At 53.7% G+C, this 22,295-nt stretch overlaps 1 protein-coding gene across 4 annotated transcripts in view; it reads left to right on the forward strand.

Annotated features, from left to right (window-relative positions):
* The window catches only part of GRB10 (growth factor receptor bound protein 10), a 191,044-nt gene that overhangs the window by 106,299 nt on the left and 62,450 nt on the right, over window positions 1-22,295 (forward strand). For all 4 annotated transcript variants that reach the window (XM_082632732.1, XM_082632734.1, XM_082632733.1 and 1 more), the window contains 2 exons: window positions 15,062-15,263; window positions 19,370-19,511. In XM_082632732.1, the coding sequence (XP_082488858.1) occupies window positions 15,062-15,263; window positions 19,370-19,511 (344 nt within the window). The remainder of the gene's footprint in view (window positions 1-15,061; window positions 15,264-19,369; window positions 19,512-22,295) is intronic.

The following is a 22,295-nucleotide window of genomic DNA, read 5'->3' on the forward strand; positions in this document are numbered from 1 at the left end:
CCAGGTGCTCCAGCTCTCGGCCTTAGGTGTCTGCGAGGTGTTTGATCTGGTCCTTTGCAAGGGACCTGATGTTTAGAATAAAAGATCTGCCATGACGTTCCTTGACCTGTTCCTTCTCTCTGCAAAGAGGATGAATGCCCTGGTTTCTGTTAGCTCGTTCCTACCCTAAGCAGCTTCTTTTTGTGTGACGGTTGTTAAAAACGCTTCAGACATTTCCTAGCAGCGATCTGCAAAAGGGATGTGTCTTCTTTGGAAAGCGGGAGGTTTTGCAATAGCTGGAATTAATTACCCTTGATAGGATTTTAAAAATATATTTTTTTATGAGGGTAAAATATATATACCAGAAAATTTACCATTTTAACCATTTTTAAGTGTGTTTCAATAGCATTCAGTACATTCACGGTGTTGTACAATTCTCACCACTATCTATTTGAAAAATGTTTTATCATCCCAAACAGAAACTCTGCACCCATTAAGCAAGAATTCCCCCAGCTCCTGGTAACCTCTCTTCTACTGTCTTCTGTCTCTGTGAGTTTGCCTTTTCTAGGTACCTCGTGTGCGTGGACTCATACACTATTTGTCCCTTTGTGCCTGGCTTGGTTTACTTGGTATAGTGTTTTGAAGGTTCCTCTTGGTTGTAGCACGTATGAGAGTTTCATTCTTTTGGTAGCTGAATTATGTTTTGTTGTCTGTAGACCACATTTGTTTATCACTTCATCTGTCCGTCTACCCTGTCTGCCTTCACCTTTTGGTTGTTGTGACTAATGCTTCAATGAACACGGGTGTGCACATACCTGTTTGAGTCTCTGCTTTCAGTTCCTCTGGGCATATACTTAGGAGTGGAATTGATTACTAGTATGGGAATTCAACGCTTAGCTTTTTCTTGACAATATTTTTTGAGATGTGAGGTTTCAGAGAATTGTGGTTTTTGGAAGTTCGGCCTTTTCTCGTTTTAAACAACTTGTGTCTGATTGTTATTCTTGCTCAGCACTGAAGCTGAGTGGTCCAGCCCTCTCCTGCTCTACTCAGAAGACCACAACTGAGCAGAGATGCCCCGAGGAGCGGAGAGGTTTGAAATCCACACAGGAAAGTCACTGCACATGAGCTGGGACTGTGTTCCCTCTGGAGACGGGGCCATGTGTGCACACAGCCAAGCCTCCTGAGATGTGATCAAAGCATCGCCCACGATCCCTGGGGTTGTGAAGCCCAGAAATGGAGTCAGTCCCCAGTTCAGAAGGAGACTCGGAAACCCAGCAACTCAGCTCCCTGAATCGAGGGATGCCTTCCGGGCTCCAGCCTCCCATCGTCCTGTCACCCCGTCACAGATCTTTTCTGCTTTGGTTGCTTCTCTTGGTTTTCTTTAGACCAAAAATTTTGGTTATTAGGGTGCAGTTTTAATGTGCACAATTGTATTTGGTGGAGTGCTTTTTTTCCCCTAGGAACCTATACATCAAAGCTACCTTCTAAGTGTTCCTTTATGTATTGTATTTTTCCCCTTTCTCCTGAGATGATACATGTCTTGAGGGCAGGAACCATGTCTTCCTCATCTCGAAGGTTCTGCTATAGTGCCTTGTCCATAGTTGGGTTTTATAGAGATTTGTTTAACAGATTTCTGAACTCACGTGCCATATATATACCTGTGGGTTCCAGAAAGGGCCTGAGGTCCTGCCTCTGCCTTCCATGGGTTCGGATGATTCCAGGCGAGCAAAGACAAGACCAGTTAGCAGAGCCCTTCCCTTCTTGCGGTGCCACTGATGAGGTGTCAGGAACACTTGGATGAGGGGGCGATCCATGAGAGAGTGTAAGTCAGCTGAGAAGATGAGGTTGCTTTCTTTAAAATTATTTAAAAAAATTTTTTTAATAGCCAGAGTAAAATAAAATGTATTCTTTTTTTTTTTTTTTTTTTTTTTTTGCGGTACGCGGGCCTCTCACCGTTGTGGCCTCTCCCGTTGCGGAGCACAGGCTCCAGTCGCGCAGGCTCAGCGGCCATGGCTCACGGGCCCAGCCACTCTGCGGCATGTGGGATCTTCCCGGACCGGGGCACGAACCTGTGTCCCTTGCATCGGCAGGTGGACTCAACCGCCACGCCACCAGGGAAGCCCTGTATTCTTTAACTGAGGCCTAGTTGATTTACCATGTTGTGTTCATGTAAGATGAGGTTGCTTTTGAACCGAGCTTGCGTCCTGGCTTATGGATACCCTTTTACCCAGTTCACCCTTTACTGTATGATGGAGAACATCTCCAATGCTTTACTTACCACACACACACACACACACACACACACACACACGTAACTTTTATTTTCTTACTATCATTTCCTTATAGTGAAACTAGCCTGTCTTCCAAAGGTCATGTTCAGAAAGAAAAGCTCGGCCAAATCCTGAATCGTCATGAGTATCAGCCTCTGGTCGGGTGTTGCTGCCGGAGCTGATGTCGTTTTGATTCCCTTTGCCCCTTCCCTGTGCCTGAACACCTCTGACTGGGTTAAGATGCAGAAAAGCCCTTAAGGGTGCTTCTGCAGCATCCTTTCAAGGGATGATATCATAGCCCGTCAGAAAGGTGTCATGCCCTCTGTTTCTTCCTTGTGTACCTGACTTCCCTGTTATAAAAATAGGTTCTTCACCTGTTAAGAACTTGTGTTTCATATCTTAACTCACCAAATGCACTTAATTGTCCTGAGGTGGGCACTGTTATGACCCCATATTTACAGGGAAGGAAATTGAGGCACAGGCATTAGAAAAGTCGCCCAGATCACCCCCCAAAGGAGTGGCGGAGCTGGGCCCGAACCCAGCTGGGCCGGGGGCTCTGGCATCTGCGCTTCTCACCACCTTGCTGCTCTCTGCCTCGGGGTTCCTCCTCCGTCCTCATCGGAGTCCATGCATATCTTCCTTTCTTTTTGACTACTCACATTTTTCAGGTCCTCAAACTGAGATTTTGTTGGCTGTAGCGACTGGATTTTCCTTGTTCTTGAAAGCAGCCAAGTGGGTAGGGTCCACGGTCCCCATCCCCCATCCTGGACGGTGGTCTCCTTTCTGTTACACTTCTTCCAGCTTTCCACTGGGACAATCCTTTGTGTCCATAAGGAAGAGGTAACGGAAAGGCATCAAGGCGCCAGCTCTCACGCTTGTCTTTCCCAGCGTCAGGCAAGCGGCGGACCTCGCCCTTCCTGGTTCTCACGTGGAGCAGGATTGAAACACCCGCCGTCATCCTGTGTCATTTCTCAAGTCTCGGCTGTTCCGGGCCTTCGCTTCTCTGAGGCTCTGACAGCTCACATCACTCTTGCCTGTTTCCTCTGAGCGGATAATTGGACTCCACTCATGTTTCTTGTTTTCTCTGGCTGTCAGGATGCCCGCCCTCCACTAGAGGCTTTATCCCCACAAGGCCTTCTGTGCTGGGGCCTTTGCTTTTCATGCTCTTCGCTGTCGTTGTCCTGTTTCTCTGATTCATTTCATTCATTCAACAAATATCTGTTGTTTGTCCAGGCCACACCAGGCATGGGGCCCAGGCCCTAGGGATGCAACAGGAAGCAGTGGGTCCTTTTTAATTTGTTGGTCCCATAACACATGGACCTTTTCGCCCAAGGAACTATAAATCTCTTTTAGAAGCGATGGGGCACAACGTAGATATAATTCCTTCATTATTAAGATCCGTGATGAATGAATATCTTTAGATTGCTCTTAGGCAGGAAACTAGAATATCCTAGCTCCTGAAATCTAACAGTATATGTCTTCCTTTATATTACACTTTATCTAAATTACTTTATTTTTTTAACTGCAATGAACCAGCCATTTCAGGTAAAAAAAATTTTTTTTTGGAATGAGTTATTTTTCTTTTGTAATTTTAAGGTCTATCCCCAAAGGGAGATCTCAGGCTAGAGATTTTCCTTTAGGAAAAGTGACCCTCCGATCTTCGGGACACAGTGTACCGCTGCCTTCAGAAGCGCTTCAGCAAGGTTTCAGCACCACGTGTTCACGTGTCTAATATTAGCTAATATTCTGTACCCCACTGCGCGTTAGTCTGTCTCCAGGAAGGCCCTCAAAGACCTCAGCTCCTTACCTGGGGGCAGGCCCTGCAGGTACATGACGAGTTGACCCTTTCGGAGGATCCTGGGAAGAGCAGGTGTTTCCGCAGAATTAAGTAACCGGGCGCCGGCCCCGGAGCCAGGAGCCTGCCTGGTGGTTCCCACCGCCCTTTGCTGCTCCCTTAGAACTGGGCCCCTGCCAGGGGCGGGTAGCCAACACTTGCTCAACCCTGGGCCTCGTTCTGACTGAGAGAGGCTTTAATAACAGTCCTGACCTTTTCAGGAGTGGGGGCAGGGACTAGAGGAGATGGGGGCACAGGTTGTTAATCCTTCCACGTCCAAGGGTACATCTGAGATATATTTTGAAAAATAATCCCAGTGGACTCCATCTGCTTGTGTGTCAGATGGCTAAAAGCACCTTTGCCTCACGAATGCTTCCTGTTAGGGGGGCTCAGCGTAGTGAGCCCCAGGGGCTGCTGACGCAAGGCCAGCTAGAGGTCTGGGTCGTAGGGAGATGGTTTCTACCTTCCTTGCAGCTAATGGACTGACTCTCCGTGACACCAGTTGCTGTGTTTTCTCACTGATCGTGCCCTCTGGCTCTGCACTGTGTGGCTGCCGGTGCCTGTGCATCCTGAATGGACACAGAATCCTTCTGTGGTCCCTGCGACCTTGGGGGTGGCCAGGTGGGCCTGACGTGGTCAGGGGTGCTCACAGGGACAGCTGGAGGCCTGGCCTGCCAGGTGATGCTTCCTGCAGGAGACTCCTGGGCCTCAGACAGTCCTCCATCCCTGCTGGAATTAGAACCTCTGGCATCTATTCACTTGGTGGCCTGGGTGTGACTTGTCCGGTGGGCCTTTTTCCAGGGAACTAACAGACAAGGGACTCAGCAGCCCCAAGAGAGTTAGGGAACTCTGCCTGGCTGTCTGACCTTCTGGAAAATTCTACAGCTTGATTTATGGAGGCTGGTGGCTCCATTTTCCACATACTCAGCTGACATTTACTGACCACCTACTGTGTGCCAGCTGTGAAGTTAGGTAGGGAGGAAGAGGCCCAAGCCTCTGGAAACGCACGGTTGGTGACAAAGAACGATGTGTACATAGGAGATTAAACTAAAACTAAAGTTTAGTGAGAGAAACTGGGGAAACTTAAAATTATAATTATACCAGGGAGGCAGGATGTCCACCCTTGGAGTTGGCTTTGACCTCCATCTTCATCTTGGGAGAGCTGAGTCACCCTGTGTCTTGGCTTTTTTATCTGAAATCTTAAAAATGCCTACTTGGCTGGTTTGGTAGGAAGATTAGAAACTGCTTGACCTACAAGATAGGCCTGGCATAAGACCCGGTGCCAGAAACGGTTGCTACTGTGTGTCTTCATCATTAATAAATGCAGTGTTACGTATGTAGAGGGGGTGGAAATCAGAACACTCTCTCATGGACCCAGCACGTGCAGCCTCTCCCTCTGGGCTTTGCTCCTTCAGAATCCGGGTCCATCGAGGCCCAGATTCTGAGTAAGACTGTCATGGGTTTTCCTTCTGCTGGGGTGTTATTCAGAAGGTGCCGCTTATATGTGTGCCGTTGTTTCCCTTGCTTGACGAATCCTTTTCATAAGAATCATAAGCCCTTGCTTAGGAACTCTGTTCATTCTTGACCCGACTCCGGAGATTTGGATTCAGAATGAATCCAAGCGAGTCCCAGGAACCTGTTTTCACAAGCGAGCCTCCCAGGGGGTCCTGCTCATCAGGCAGATTCCCGAGGGAGGGAGGGATGGATCTCCATCATCCCAGCCCCACCGGCCCCCTCCTGAACGTTGCATCTTTCCACTTCAGCCCGATTTCCATCACGTCCTGCAAAGACAGCTCCTCCCTCCTGGGCATTGCAGTTCCGGGAGAAATGTGCCATTTCTTGGAATTGCCTGGTACGTTCTCCTGGAAGGAGTTTCCCCATCCTGATGCCTGAGAAATTGGGCTCTTCGTAGAGCTGAGTGCCCTCTGCTTCATCGCCTTGCCTTACATAACAGATCTTGTAAAGTCCTCGTCTTTTGCCAGGTCCTGAGCACAGCCGTCCTGGGAGAGTGTCTGTCCTGTAGGATCCTTTTCTGGTTTGGGCACTTCATTAACTCTACCAAGTCTGTTGCCGTCTGAGGACACAAAGTGTCCTCTGTGCGACTTCTGCTGCCCGCGTGCCCCTAACCTCTCCTGTAAGACGCTCAGTTGGGGTTGAGGTCCCCCCTTTCCGCGAGGGGTCCGGTCTCTGTTTGGAATATCTCCATCTCCTCCTCTCGTACACCGGAGTGGGTTTTAGCTTCTTCACAGAGGGAATTATTTTCCCAGAGGTGGTGGAAGAAGTTTCACCTCCTTCCTTGCACCTTTGCCTTTAGCACCATAATCCTTTTTTGGAGTGTGATGCCTAGGACTTCATTACCTTTAGGTGGTGGGGTTCTTTTCTCTTTTGTGAATGTCTGTATTTCCAGTAGCTGGACCAATGTCAGAGAGATAGTTGGTGCTCAGTCAGTATCTGTTGAATGAAGAAAAACATGGGTTACATGAAGGAATTTTACATTTATGGAGGTAAATACACAGAATCACGGAGAGTTAATGTTGAATGGGGTAGTGAAGATAATTTACCTTTAAAAAACTTGCCTGTTTGCAATCACAGTGCCCGTGAGTGACAGGCTTTTGGCCTGTGTCCTGGATCTTCCCTGTTCAACTGCAGTGTTCTTGGATATATATTTCTAAGATTAATGGAAAATGGGAACCTTCCAGAATGACAAGTTATTTGCCTAGTTTCTTGCACCCAGGTTTCTGCCCTGATTTATGATGCAAAGGAAGAATTGGGAATCAAAATCAGAAGGTTGAGGAGAAAAAGATTAAATTGCTAAGTATGACTTGAGAAAGCGGCAATGAATCTTTGGCCCCTTTTGAGCGATGTTTTGTATGTTTCTGTTCTCCCCGCTCCTCCAAGCTGTCCTCTAATTGTACAAATAGAGATTACACAACAGAGTCTGTAGTTTTTTCTGCAATTTGTAGCTCGGGTCCTTGGTCCTTGGTTGGCAGTTTTTAACTTTTTGTTCGTGGAAAATTGTGCTCCAAGGTGCAGAAAACAAACGGTCTTAAAGACCTGAAAGAAACTTATGTGATATCCAGGTCTTTCCTGGCAACAGTGTGACAGGATAAAACTCCAAGAAAGGGGGAAACTTATGCTCTTTTCTCTTGTGCCAGTTCTTGAATTTCAGTGAATGGGATCGCTGAGTGGAATGCGTAGCTTTCCTCGTTTTCTTTATTTGTTTTTTGGATAGAATTATTCTTCAGCTCTCTCTCAAGACGTAGATCGTGAGAATCAGAGTCCAGAGTGAGTCATCCCTCCTCACTGTTTTGCTTGTCTGCTGTGGTGGTGGAGCTGGCTCCTCAGGCTGCCAGGATGTCTGCATTTGACTCTGATCTGCCCGGGAGGTCGTGCTGCGTCCTGCCCTCCGTGTGTTGCAGCCTCCTGGGCTGTCACAGACCCGGTGGTGAGACCCTCAGCTTCCTCCCTGAGGGTCACTGCAGTCAGCATCCGGGCCCTTCCAGCTGCTCCGGGGAGACGGGGGAAGGGCGGTTGGCAGGGCTGGGAGAGGATGCCGGCTGCCTGGGTTTCTGCGGGTCTGTTCGTTCAGCCTCCGCTGACGGCCAGGCCCTGCACAAGCCATCGAAACATGAACCCCTTACGGGAGGATGCACACAGGTATGGTCGAATACCTACCTGTTGCCTTCCACGGCGTTGGTGCAGAAGCATACACGTGTGTACTAAAAGTTCGTGTTCGCTGGGAAGAGGAATTCATGTCTCGTGTAACTCGGGAAACGAGTGTGGTGGTCCTGGGCCTTCACGAGCCAGTCTGCCTGGGCGTCCTTGGCCGGTCACCCAAGAAGCCAGCCCCAGGGGTCCCCCCGTGGCCCTCAGCCTCCATGGCCTAGGCACCTCCTGAATCTTGTTTTACCTCTTGTCTAGGTTCTTGCATCCATGGCTTCGATGAGATATTTCTTTTCTGGGAAGGACCCTTGACTCTTTTCCACACTAAACTCCTGTCCCCACTTGTCACCCTGGACCACCTGCACTGACCCCAGGAGCCCAACCCTGGGATGACTGACAGGAGTGACGTCTATACTGTTTCTTTCTGCTGGTGGAGGGAGCCACACGTGTGCAGGCAGAGAGCAGTGGCGGGGGGCTGGTGCTCATGCTGGGGATGATTGAGGACCCCAGGTGTGCAGACGCGGCGGGGGGCACCTGTCCCCCAGAGGGATGGGGCTTGAGGCCGACGGGTGGGCAGGGCGTCCCCTGGAGTGGGCTCCGGGGAGGGTGGGGCAGCCCAGGACGCCCTGCCTGTGAGGTCCGAGCCCGTGGCATTGGTTCCAGGCAGGCAGCTTTAGGGTTGAGGGCTTCTTAAAGGCACCCAAGTAGATGAGCCAGGAGAGGACCTTACGTGAATGTATTTGAGGATGTGTTAAACATTCCAGTTTAAAAAATGCTCTCACTATTATTATTATTTTTTAAATTGTGGTACAACAACCCTAACATAAAATGCACACACCTCTAAGCAGTGCCCACAGCCTTCCTCATCTGTGTGGTTGTAGACAAGGGTTTGCGTCTAAATCCTGTCCTGATTGTGCTCAGTCACAGCTGCAGACCCTTAAGCAGTCATACGGGGTGGTGCTTCTTTAGACAGAACATGTAGACCTAGATGTGGCTTTGAGGAACACAGGTGTCGTGAAGGCAGAACGTCAGTGCTCTGCGTACTCTGTGTTATCGACAGGGCTGCCTCGTAGGATGCTGGTTCTGTCACTCGCTGTAGGATGCTCCAGGGAGGGGTTCTGGATGCAGTTCCTAAAGAACAGAAGGAAGTGCCAGAGCTGTCCGGGAACTGGACACACGACTAACTGAATACACACGTTCCCTGTCTGAGGGCACAGTCCTGCATCTGGATTAGCAGAAGGAAAGGCATTCCAAGAGAAATAATCACGCTACCAGCCATTGACACAAAGCAAGGCACAGATTGCCCAGAATCAGCAGATTGGGAGGGTTGTTTTAATGTTCACTTCGTCTAACTGGATTGGTCCCAGGGTGTGTGTGTGTATTTGGCCAGTTTCATGTCACCAGCTGACCCTGACTGTGCTCTGGGCGGTGGTTCCACCCACATGGCCTGTGGGTCCTGGGAGCGGGGTGGGGGGGTCCTCTGAGCGCCACAGCTGCCCAAAAAGTGTAGGCAGCACTTTTTCAAATGTATATATGGTCCTAATGAAAAAAAAAGACAAAAACACGGAAATTCTTACAGGTTGTTTAATTAATCATTTTGTTGACCTGTATTTCTCAACTTAATAGACATTGAACTTGGCAATTACTGTTGTCTGTGGTGGTAGACAGGAAAGGACACTAGTTTTCCCGCATGTTGGGAGAACATTTCTCTTGTAAACATGGAAAACATCAGGAGTTGTGAATCTCTCCTATGCTGTGTATGTACTTCTGTGCATATGCCAGACAGACTAATTCTGAGGGTTTTTATGTCCTGCCTGCCCAGGTAACCACTGAAATAAAGCATTGGTTTTGTTTGTTTGTTTAATGACAGGATTTGGGGGTTGCATTTGTGTTTTTATTTGGGGTTGGGGTTAGGCGATTTGCTTTTATATTGGCTGAGTATCTTTAAATATCATGAATCAGAACAGAAAAGACTACTCTAATGGTGTAATACTTCATTTTCTTATTCTGCTTACTTATGTCCAAGCACCTCTACATACTAAAAATTAAATACACGTGACTAGATACATGAGGATTGAAGATGAACTGGTGTGCTGCAAAAAGGTATTTCAGTAGCGTGTTGAGTTATATTTGTACAAGGTTTTAACTGCTTAGAGGTCAACAAAAAAAGCTTGCCCAGGGAACATGGTTTAGGTTGAAAGTGCTTTTTCAGGCTGGGCCTTTAGTTCCTGTCCAGGTAGAAATGTGTGAGAACTTTGGCCTTTGCACACGTGCTGGGGAATTTTCAGGTCTTGTGCTGTCAAGAAAACTCCCTGAATACTTTTGTTCTTAGAATTACTCCAAGTAATTCTCCCACCCCAGCTAGCTGTCCTACAATTTAGTTCAATTCTGATGCTACGTACCTGGTTTGATCATTTATTGGAGCAGCCCACAGAACTCAGCAAGACGGTTTACTCACTAGATTACCAGTTTGTTGTCAAGGGTACAACTCAAGAACAGCCAGACAAAGAGATGCAGAGGGCAAGGTACCCGGGGAGGCGGGGTGGAGCTTCCTGCCTTCGGGGTCACCCTCCCAGCACCCGCACCTGCTCACCGACCTGGAAGCTCTCAAGGCCCAGTCTTTTAGGGTTTATAGAGGCTTCATCATACAGGCATGATGGATGAAATCACTGGCCATTTGCAGTTGGCCTCCCTGGAGCTCGGGGGTGGGGCTCAAAGTCCCAGCCTCTGATCACACCGCTGGTTCCCCTGGCAGCCGGTCTCTATCACGTGCTTATCTGGGGGCTTTCCAGAAATCACCTCATTCCCATAAATTCAGACCCAGTCGCAAGGGGCTTGTTATGATGAACAAAACACTCTTCTTTCACCTTTACTAGTAGCTTGGGAGCTATTTCAGGAACAGCAACAGAAAAGGGCCAGATATTATAACGAAGATGGTCCCCTTAACTCGTGTCAGGAAATGACAAGGATTTTAGGAGCCCTGTGCCAGGGGCCATGGAGGAAGATGAAAATATATACTTCTTCTCTTACCACAGCCTTACAAATGCCACCTATTTTTTTCTTCTCAGGGACAAATCTCCTCTTACTTAAGACTTTATCACCCTCTAGGGTTTGAGCCTTGTAAGGAAGTCGGTGTCCTGCCCTGCCAGCTCTCTGTTACTTCAGCGTGCGCCTCAGACGTGAAAATGGGGGGAGACGGGGGAGAGGCTTCCGTGGGTCCGTAAAGAAAGGACAGGAAGGATGCATCTGGCACACACGTGGTGCAAGTACCGTTTCTTTAAGGTGCCAAAATAGTTTCATAAAGCGGATCCAGTGTCATCTTTACTATCTAATTAAAGAAGCCACTAGAGGGCGCCGTGAACCAAGCAGGGGGCAGTGGAGCTAGTGGGGTCCGGCGGGGGGTGGGGTGGGGGTGGCAGGAGGCGGTGCCAGTCAGGTCCTCCTGTGACTCACTCTCTCTTCTCTGCCTGTAGCCTGCCCTCTTCCTGGCTTGGCTTCTGGAAGACATGCTCCCGGATTAATCCAAACATGAACGTGTTTCACTGAATTTGTCCTCATTTTAGACCTCAGCAAGCCTCCTTTGCTAAAGATGACAGTGAGACCAGATACACCTGTGATTTGGGGATCCTATGAACGACTCAGGCGTTTGGGACACAGGTCTCTGACCACCTTAGGACTGGGTTATTTAAGGAAGGAAGATAACTATTAATAACTTGATTTACAACCGTGTTGTTTGACCTACATTTGTCCAGTAAATATACCCTCCCAAATCTGTCTGGAGTGGAACGTCACGTATAGAATTGTTTCCCTTCCCCCTTGCAAGGACTCCTTTCAGAGGTACCGGCTCACGGCAGATACTTTGGCCTCAAGGTAGCAGCTATAGACACTTAAACTTAACAGTCCTTTCCAGAAGCCTCTGCTTTGTTAATGCCCTGGTGTTTGATTCTGCCACTTGCACGACGCTGCAGGGAGGCTTCCTCACATGGGTGAGCACCGATCCACGTGGATTCGTGCAGACGGCCACACGTGTAGGAGAGACACAGGGCAGCCTTGCTCCACAATGGACTGGCTCATGGAACATTCGAAACAACTGAATGTCATTCCAGCAAAATCTCAGTGTAGTAATATTTTCTAACTTGCCATTGCATGTGGAGAAGCATCCTCTTTAGAATCAACCCTTTAAAACCCTGGTTAGGAAGATTTAATTATCAGTCTTTTTTTTTTTTTTTTTTGCAGTACACAGGCCTCTCACTGTTGTGGCCTCTCCCGTTGCGGAGCACAGGCTCCGGACGCGCAGGCTCAGCGGCCATGGCTCACGGGCCCAGCCACTCCGTGGCATGTGGGATCTTCCCAGACCGGGGCACGAACCCGCGTCCCCTGCATCGGCAGGCGGACTCTCAACCACTGCGCCACCAGGGGAGCCCCTAATTATCAGTCTTTATTAGAATTTAACAAACTTTAAGTAAAATCAGACAACGCTAAGTGATGTTATTATCCAAACAGACAAAATGCTAACTGACCCCACAGGAAGTTTTTTAAGTTTCTCCTAGATTAGGATATTTTAGTCTCTATTCTTGCCCTAAGGGCTGTGGAAAATAGGCAAGTTTGAAACATGCCAATGTAGTGGTTGGAGTTGATTTATGAAAATTCTAACCTACCAAGTGAATGTTAAATGACTAACGTGGCTCTAACAGGTTCACCATTAAATGTATTAGCGTAGAAAGTGGTTTTATCAATAACCCACCTCAGAGGAGAGTTAAAGCACTTCAGGGCGTGCATTGCACCTACACCTTTTACCTTTATATTTACCAGCTTACGTCCAGTTTGCCTTTGTATTTACTTTGAATGATGTCAGAATCACTCTGTGTTCCTGAAAGCACAGTGACCTGAGTGCAGCGCGGGGTGGCCCAGGAAGGACCTGGCTGGCGGGAGAAGGAACAGAAAGAAAAGGACAGGAGACACAGGCCTGCCCCCGTGGGCACAGCCGAGGGCTTTCAGAGGTGCGTAGGGAAGAAATGACTGGAAGGAAAACCCACCTGAGGCGATAGGACCTTTTATTTTCTTGGCTGAAATCTGTCAGAGAGCGAGAGCGCTATTCCTGTTTGGTTTCTAAAGCCGGGGGAAAGCCAGGAAGACAGTGGCCTTTGCGTTCTGCAAATGTTAATGTTAATCAAGTTAATTAAGTTTACTTAATACTGGACAACGTGTAACCTGAGCGGTAGCAGCATCTTTCAGCTCCTTCTCCCCCCCGAGGCCTGGAGGTGCGGGGCTCCTCCCTCTCCCCCGTTGCCGGGGTCTCTGCACAACACCCCCACCCCCAGACACCCTGCGTCTTCCCGGGTTCTGCCCCACCCACCGTGCCGGGGCCTCTGTCCTTGGCTCCAGCAGGACTGCACTCTCATCGCTGCGATTTCAGCAGCCGCCCGTCCTTCTCCACCTCTCCCCTCCCCCCCCCCACCCCGGGCCATCCTTGTGTCTGTCTGTCCGTCCTCCGCAGGGCCTGCCTGCAGACTGTAACGTCTCTCGTCTGGTCCAGACGCTCCCCAGACCTCTCTTCTGGGCACCACTGCCTGGAGGGTCAAGGGGCCTTGGGGGAGGGGTGTTCTGTGGTCTTCCTGCCTCTTCCTGGACCTCTCCGTACCTGCACTCCACCCCCCGCACCCGACCAGAGACTCCCTGATCCTAAACACCCCCGCCGACCCGCCCCCTGCCCCCTGCGGCTTCCGAGCCTTCTCCGCTGGCTTTTGTTCTTCTTCTGTTTTGTTTCCTTCTGCCTGTGAGACAGGGAGGCTGAACAAAGCAGAGGCATCGGAGACACTTGTGGGGGGAGCGGGAGGGGCAGGGAGGTCAGTGTTCCAGAAAGTTCCGTGAGCTCACTGAGGGAGTGCGTACCTGGTGAGCTCACGTTGGCAGCTGCAAAACTTGTTTTCAGATGCCAGGTTCCCTGCTGACTGCTGGTGTGACCTGGGGCCAGTTACCTGACTACCCTGGACCGACTTCCTTGGCTGTTAAACCAGGTTAATAGGCATCACTCTGCATTGTTTTGTCAGGAATAAATGAAATAGAGCAAATAAATAACATCGACCAAGTGTGTGCCCTGCGCCAGGCTCTGTTACAGAGAAGGTGGGGACTCACTGATCGCTCACGCCCACCTGCTGGCCTGGCACCCCTGTGAGCTCCAGCGAAAGCTGCAGACCCGGAGGGATGGAGACCCGGGCCTGTGGCTTGGGCCCCGAACCGGCAGGCGCAGGACAGGGGTGGGGGGAGGGCAGCAGGTGCTCTCCTGCCCCTCAGGGGCCGCTCACCTCGGGTGGGGCGAGGCCTGGCTGTCTTGGGCGCTAAGCTCTGGTTTGTCCCCTGGGTGTCCCCTGGGCTCTGGGGGAGCAGATAGACTGTGAATTGGGTGACATGTGACCTACTCGTGAGAGGCAGCCTCAGTCGCGTCGGCCGTGTTGTGAGAAAGGGACGGATCTCCAGAACTGAGCCCACGGGAGGCGCATGTGTGTGTGTTTGGGGCTGGCTATTGTGAGGAGTCGACTCGCACAGTCGTGAGTCCACGTCCACGTCTGCGGGGCCGCAGGCTGCAGACCCGGGAACAGCCACCACCCCCCTTCCCGGGGCCCCCGTTGTTCCCGTCTCTCTTGGACTCTCGTCCAAGAATAGCTTCACGGAAACATGTAGAATGGTGGTTGACCGGCTTCAGCCACACCGACACATAAACCTACCCATCTCTCTGGCATTTCCTGTCCTCTCTCTGCCTCGGCCTCGGGCCTTCTCGTGTGAAGGCAGCCTCCCTCTGGCTCGTGGGCACCCAGCGGCCTGCAGGTGTGGATCTCACCAGCAGCAACCCTCGGGGCCCGTCTGCCGCGGCTGCGGCCCATCTCGTGGCCTTCGCAGACGAGTGAGGCTGGGATCAGGGTCGGGTGCTGCTCCGTTCCTGTCTCTCTGCTTCTCTTCTGGAATTTCGGGGAAGGGAGAAGGCCTGACTGGCCTCCTTAGGGCTCCTTGGGCCCCTGCGATGGGCCAGCTGAGGTCAGGGCTCAGGCTGTGCGTGGCCCCCTGGACCCCAGCAGATGCCCTGAGAGGGTCTCCCGTACAGATGGGAAAGGCAGATGGGCTGTGATTACTGGATTGCTTCTGGAGTATCGACAGATAGCAATACATAGGACACAGATGGTTCCTCATAGAAATGGGTGTTTGTTTCAGTTACCATCCTCCACCCTCACGTCGTATTAAAGACGGTGTGAGTCTTGGAACCTGGCCACGGCCCCTCGCTGCTGCTGACGTTTGTCTTTCTCTCCCTTTCGACGCACAGAGGACGACGTGGACCTGGAGACGCTGGTGAACGACATGGATGCATCCCTGGAGAGCCTGTGCGCGGCCGCGGAGACGGCGCCCCTCCTGCATAATGGCCAGCATCCCCGCGGCCGGCCCCCCGGAGCAAGGCCCCTGCAGGGGCAGGTGGCCCCGCGGCAGAGGCTGCAACGGTCCCAGCCCATGCACATCCTCGCCGTCAGGTGGGCCCTGGCCTCCCCCTCAGGAGCGAGGGGTGGGTCTCGGGGCCATGGTGCCGGGCTCAGCTTGGTGGGCGCCTTCCTTCCCCCTGTCTAGCAGGGCCACCGGGGTACCTGCTGGTACCTGGTTCAGTTCAGGGCACTTATGTGATATGAGCACCTGCTCTGTGCCAGGTTGGTGGGATGTGCAGAAACCCCGTCAGAGGAGACCGCCCTGGAATAAATGAACGAATGGCTAGGCAGTCCACGGAGGGCTCCCCGGCCTCACTGCCCAGAGTGGGGCTGGGGACCAGGGGCTGGTCAAAAACGTGCAGCCTCAGACACCTGATCCCGTTCCCCCGGGGGCCAGGTGGAGGAGGCTCAGCCTCCGTGGAGAGGCCGGGAGTGGAGGAGGGCTCCCTGGAGGAAGCAGACCTCTGAACTGGGTGTTGAAGGGTGAGAGGAGCTGAAGGATGGGGGAAGGGACTTCGTGAGCAAGAGAGATGAGCCCTGGTGTCGGAAGTGGCCGGATCCCCTTTTTTACGGCTGAGTGTGTGTATGCACGAGCCACGTGTACGTAGCACATTTTCTCCATCCGTTCACCCATTGCCGGACAGCACGGACAGTGTGCCGAGTAAATAGGACCCACGGAGAAGGACAGTGACTACGTGATTCCACTTCCACGAGGAACCTGAAAGCGTCAGGAGCATGGAGGCGGGGAGTGGAGAGGGTTGCTGGGGGCCGGGGGCCGGATGGGAGGTGCCGGTCGGAGGGTCAGTTTAACCTGGTGGACGAGGCCTGCCTGAGTTGGCAGCACTGCGCTGCGTGTCGAGGACCTTGCTACAGGGCCAGGGCTCGTGTGACGTGTTCTCATCACACGCACGCACACAAAATAACAATAATAAATAAGTGAGGAGGGTGGGCGTGAACACTGGAGGATGTTTACAGCCAGACTGTGGTGACGGGTCACAGCGTGTTCTCGCTAAGCTTGTCCAGTTGTGGACGTTGAATACGCACGGCTTTGTGTGTCTGTCAGACCTCCACAGAGAGGGTTAGAAAAGAGATCCCAACAGGTAGGGCCAGGTCCAGAGGCCTTTCGGAGCCCCTCCAAGGGGAGAGACGGGGGGAGGGTTTGAGCAGGTGAGTGAGGCTTGGATTTGGTTTCGGTGGGTCGTTCTGGCAGCCTGGGGTCGGGGTGGGGGGATTTGGAAGCTGTTTCAGGGACCAGCCTAGAGTGGCACTGTCCTGACCGGGGATGGGGGATGGATGGGACTTGCGGGCTCGTGGATTTGGGGGGTGGGGGACAGGGTGTTGGGGGCACTTCGGCTCTATCTCTGCCTGGGGGTGGGGGAAGTCGGGGCAGTGGTTGTGAATGGGGGCGATGGGAGACCTTCTGGGTGGAGGCCTTTGTGAAATCCAGCAGACGGGTTCTCTGCGGTCCCCACCCTGGGCCCGCGTTGGCTCTGGCAGGTTTTCAGGTGAGGGAGGCTGAGGGGGTGACCGACACCTGCCTCCCTGGGCTTTCTCGGGGGAGGGTGTGCAGTGTGCTGTGGCTGGGACGTCTGTCGGGCTGGAGCGTCTTCTTGGGAATCTCCTTTCCTTGTGGGGATGGAGTGTTCGCTGTGCTTCTGGAAACTTCTGTGAGCCTTCTTTCCAGCCCGACATCCTATGTCTTCTGCAGCCAGATGACCCTCTTGCCAGCTCTGCCTTGGGGGGGGTGGGGACCGAGTGTCTGCAGGTGGGGTGCAGCAGCCGGGGTGGCCTGGGGTCACTGCTTCTCGGCATCCTGCCCTTTGTCACATCCATCCTCCAGTGTATGTACCACTTTGCTCCCTAGACCGTCACCCCTGTGTTCTGAGCTCCTGCAAGCTTCTCTGGGTCTGGAGTGTGTTGGCCACCCATCCGTGGTGGCCTCGGGGAGGCCCCGGGGGGAGGGAATGGCAGCCGCAGTGACGGTGCATGAGGCTGGACCAGGCAGAGAATGGGGGTGCAGGAAGGCCTGGTTCCCTGCCAGTTAGTTGTCCAGGACCCTTGAGTCTGGAGTCCTGGCCGTACTTGTCCCTCTGCCCAGGGGCTGCGGGTACTGAATCCCAGGGTTTGATGGGCAGAGGGCAGGAGGCTCGCTGCCTCCAGAGAGTGGACACCGGTCCCGGGCCCAGCCTCTTCTCAGAGACATTCTCTCACGTTGTTATATCGTTTCTTATCTTCAGGTGCGTTAAAAAAAAATGGGACAACCAATATAGTCCCCAAAGACTCATTTTGTAAATGGGTCTGCTGAGGATTTCCTGTGTTTGCTGAGCACCTCCTGTGTATAAGTCTGTTGGGTCCTCATATAGTAGCTGATGGAACGGTCACTGCAGCCTTACTAGGTGCTGGCGTGGTGACCCTCAGTTCCCAGGTAAGGAAACAGGCACTGGGGGTGGTGACTTGGCCCATACCTGGTGAGTGGGGACCCCAGATGCAGACCCAGGCGAGGGGCCCAAGGAGCAGGTCTGCCCTGCCGAGGACTTCCCAGAGATTGTCTGAAGAGAGCAGGTTCAGAGCAGCAACTGGACCAGTAGAGGGGCGACAGGTGAAGGGGGCGTGCTCGCACCTGGACAGGTGGAGGAGTGTGGCCCCACCTTCCCGGTCCCTGACCCCGCCTCCCGTGTCTCTTGTGGAGGGAAGTTCCTCTTGGCCACGGGCCTCTCCCATGGGGCTCTTCGGCTTTGTCTGATATACCTTGGTTTGGCTTTGGGTGATACTTGTGAACCGCTAAAAGCACTTTGTTTTTCAGTGTTTAAAATAATGTACTGAAATTTGCACAGCGTAGATGAATCACTTCACAGTGTGTGTTGGGTGGCGGTTAGGACACTCCCAGGGCTGTGCAGCGCCCCCCTCACCCTGTCTAGTTCCTGAGCATCCCCACCTACAGCCAGAGGAACCTCCCACCCACTGAGCAGCCCCCCCCCCGCTTTCCCCTCCCCACAGACCTTGGCAACCATCCATCTGTGTTCTGTGCTGTGGATTGATCTGGTCTGCATATTTCTGACAAATGGAATCCTATCATCTGTGACCTTCTGTGTCTGGCCTCTTTCAATTAGCACCTTTTTTTAAAAAAAAGATTTTATTTTTAAGAGCCGTTTTGGGTTCGTAGCAAACTCAAGAGGCAGGTGCAGAGGTTTCCCACGTGCTCCCCACCCCCTCCATCAACACCCCGCCGGGGCGGCACCCTTGTAACCGATGACCCGCAGCACCATCGTTAAAACCCAGAGCCCCTGCTGCACACTGGGGCTGGGTCGTGATGGTGTGTGTTCTGTGGTTTGGACACCGGTGTGATGACGTGCATCCAGCCTTATAGTATTGTATGGAGTCATTTCACTGCCCTAAAAACCAGGACTTTTAAAATGCTCAAGACTGCCTCCTAAATAGAGAAGCTTTGTGAACTTCTGTGAAGCTAGGATATCAAAAAGTCAGCCTCTTGTGCCGTAATTCAAAAGAAAGTCAAACATTGTCCGGTGAGTCACTGCTTCACAGTCCTTTGGGGCCAGGAGGTCCTGAAGGTGAGCATGGCTGCACCTCCTCCCCTCTCGCTGTTTGACAAAGGACTCATGCGTCCCCTGGGTTTTCTGTTACCAGGAGGCTGTTACGGAGTGGGGTCTGTTAACGGTCCAAGTGAGCTCCTGGGCACGTGGCCCAGCGGTTATAGGAAGGGCCCTCCTCTCTTTCCTCTCTGTCTTATATCTGCAGGACTTGCACATCCGAAACCCTCTCCCCACTGGACAGTGACCCCCTGTCCCCGACCCCTGGCCCTGCACTCTGTTTCTGTCTCTGGGTGTGACCGCTGCAGGTGCCCCGCTGCAGTGCCGTCCTCTCGGTTCATCCGTGTCGTAGCTCGAGTCAGAGCCCCCTTCCCCGTGCAGGCTGAGTGATGCCCCGCTGCACGTTCACACCACACGCTGTCACCGTGCCTGGGACAGTGGGCCATTGGTTGCTCCCACCTTTGGACGGTTGTGAGCCGTGCGGTGTGGACACAGGTGTCCAGACGTTCATCCAAGTCCCTCCCTCGGGTTTCCAGGCCGATTCCCAGACGTGGGACGCCTGGGTCCTGAGCGGACGGCGGCTTCTGATGGGCGTTGTCTCTCCTGCAGGCGCCTGCACCAGGGGGACCAGCAGTTGAGGACGTCGTCTCTGCCGGCCATCCCCAACCCCTTCCCCGAGCTCTGCGGCCCCGGGAGCCCCCCTGCGCTCACGCCGGGCTCCGTACCTCCCGGCCCAGCGGCCGCGAAGCAGGTAAGCCATCCCTGGTTGGAGCGCCAGGCTGCCCGCGTGCGGAGTTAGGACGGACGAGCTGGCTCGCGGCCGTGGGAAGGAGGGAGGGAAACCGGGGGGTCTTTTCTCTTTGCTCCTGTCGCTACCAGCCTTGCTGCCTGGCAAGGCTTCTCACTTCACTGGCCAAAATGCCACTTAGGAATGATTTAGGAACAGCATTTAGGGTGTTTTAGATGTTTATATGTTATGGAAAGAGTCTTATAAACATGGTAAAAGAATAATAGTGCCGATCATTTGATGCTGAAAGATGAATTTTACTTCTCTGAAAAAAATGTCACCACCGTCATCTTTGTCTGGATCGATGAGGCATTAAACCCGGGCTTCCCTGGGCACCTGGATGAGAGGGTAATTGAACAGTGTGTAACAGTCCTGACTTTGAAGAGGATGTGCTCAGGGCAGAAGGATCTTGACTTGACCCAGAAGGTGACAGCCAACTGTTAAACCAGCAGTTCCTGCCTTAAAGTAAGACCGTGAGGTGCCTGTGATGCCACATTGTCCCCAGGGGAGGAGACCGGCAGAGCGTCACTGAGTCATCCGTGGTCCAATCGCCAGTCATCCCCTTGTCAGAAGGGTGGGCTGGCGGTTCCGTCCCTCCTGGCTGGCAGGGCCTGGCCCGGGGTGGGCTGCAGGCTTGGAGGGGGACCCGGTGATGTCCACGGTGGGGTGTAGCCCTGACACTGCCAATCGTAACAGCAAAGATGACGAAACCGTTCTGCGTGGTTCATGTGTTTGTTTATACGAATGACATTTACTTTTCAAAACAAACCTGAGAGTCCGGTGCACGTGGTACATCCAGTCTGCGTTTGGGAAGCTGAGGCCCAGCTGTGGGCGGTGGAGCTGGTGGGGGGCCGGGTGTGGGCAATGGAGCTGGTGGGGGTCCCGGTGTGGACGGTGGAGCTGGTGGGGTCCCGGTGTGGGCGGTGGAGCTGGTGGGGTCCCGGTGTGGGCGGTGGAGCTGGTGGGGGTCCCGGTGTGGGCGGTGGAGCTGGTGGGGTCCCGGTGTGGGCGGTGGAGCTGGTGGGGGTCCCGGTGTGGGCGGTGGAGCTGGTGGGGGTCCCGGTGTGGGCGGTGGAGCTGGTGGGGGGCCCGGTGTGGGCGCTGGAGCTGGTGGGGGGCCCGGTGTGGGCGGTGGAGCTGGTGGGGGGCCCGGTGTGGGCGGTGGAGCTGGTGGGGGGCCCGGTGTGGGCGGTGGAGCTGGTGGGGGTCCCGGTGTGGACGGTGGAGCTGGTGGGGGTCCCGGTGTGGGCGGTGGAGCTGGTGGGGTCCCGGTGTGGGCGGTGGAGCTGGTGGGGGGCCCGGTGTGGGCGGTGGAGCTGGTGGGGGGCCCGGTGTGGGCGGTGGAGCTGGTGGGGGGCCGGGTGTGGGCGGTGGAGCTGGTGGGGGTCCCGGTGTGGGCGGTGGAGCTGGTGGGGTCCCGGTGTGGGCGGTGGAGCTGGTGGGGGGCCCGGTGTGGGCGGTGGAGCTGGTGGGGGGCCCGGTGTGGGCGGTGGAGCTGGTGGGGGGCCCGGTGTGGACGGTGGAGCTGGTGGGGGTCCCGGTGTGGACGGTGGAGCTGGTGGGGTCCCGGTGTGGGCGGTGGAGCTGGTGGGGGGCCGGGTGTGGGCGGTGGAGCTGGTGGGGGGCCGGGTGTGGGCGGTGGAGCTGGTGGGGGTCCCGGTGTGGGCGGTGGAGCTGGTGGGGTCCCGGTGTGGGCGGTGGAGCTGGTGGGGGGCCCGGTGTGGGCGGTGGAGCTGGTGGGGGTCCCGGTGTGAGCGGTGGAGCTGGTGGGGGTCCCGGTGTGGACGGTGGAGCTGGCCCCTCTGATCTTAAGCCACTAAACTGGGTCTTCCTGGGCCCTTGGCGTTCTTCCTTTTCAGTGAGTGTATCTCAGAAGCCTCCTTGCCTTTTCTGGCAGAGCCACTGTCCTCTGCACTTTTCCACCCCTGCTGTCCTCAACATCCTCTTTCTCTGCATACCCGTCCCCTGCACCACGCGGGGTCTGCACTCTTATGGCGGAGTCGCTTCTCCCGAGGCTCACCCGCCCCCGAGAGCTGCTGCCTTCTGACCTCATGCCTCGCAAGCGGGCTGCGCAGTCCCCGTGTCAGCACTCGGAGGTGAGGTCAGGGTCCCTTTCCGCGGCCAGCGCCTGCCGGGCTACAGCCCTCATCACATTCCTGCAGTCCGTCTGGGATGTCTGCCTGCCTGGTGACCTTCTGCTTCAAATCAGGGTCTAGACAAGCTGTCTGTGGGTTGGGCACCGAGGTTGTTTACAGCATTACCCGTCCTAAAATAAGCCCATGAACATATTATCCGGCTCTCGCGGCGGCTGGCAAGAAACCCGGCCTCCACCCCGTGGACTGTACAACTCTGTAAGCAGAATCAGGAAACCCAGGGATTTTGCCTGCTGTTTTTCTTGGGATCAGAGCTAGTTCCCCCACAAGAACGTTGCATTGGTGCCTGAATTTCTGTCACCAAGATTCCCCCGCCCTCTGGGACCAGTGACCAAGAAGGATGTTCCACAGTTAGCCCTAGGCGTACAAACTTCGTGGTTTTCGTTGTTTGCTAACTGGCTCAAAGGGATGTTTCTTGACCACACCGGGTTCTGAGCTCCTGAATGCATGTTTTGTTGGTGCTGCCGGTAGCGATGCCGGGCAGCCTCAAAGCTGCCCGTCCGGTCTCAGTGACTGTGACGGGGGCGGGGGCCCCTCCTTTGCCACTTACCTGAGGGCAAGAGAAACCTGCTCTTCCTGCAAAGTCAGAGGAAGC

The sequence above is a fragment of the Mesoplodon mirus genome, assembly GCF_964341445.2.
Source record: "Mesoplodon mirus genome assembly, chromosome: 9".
NCBI classification, from domain to species: Eukaryota; Metazoa; Chordata; class Mammalia; order Artiodactyla; family Ziphiidae; genus Mesoplodon; species Mesoplodon mirus.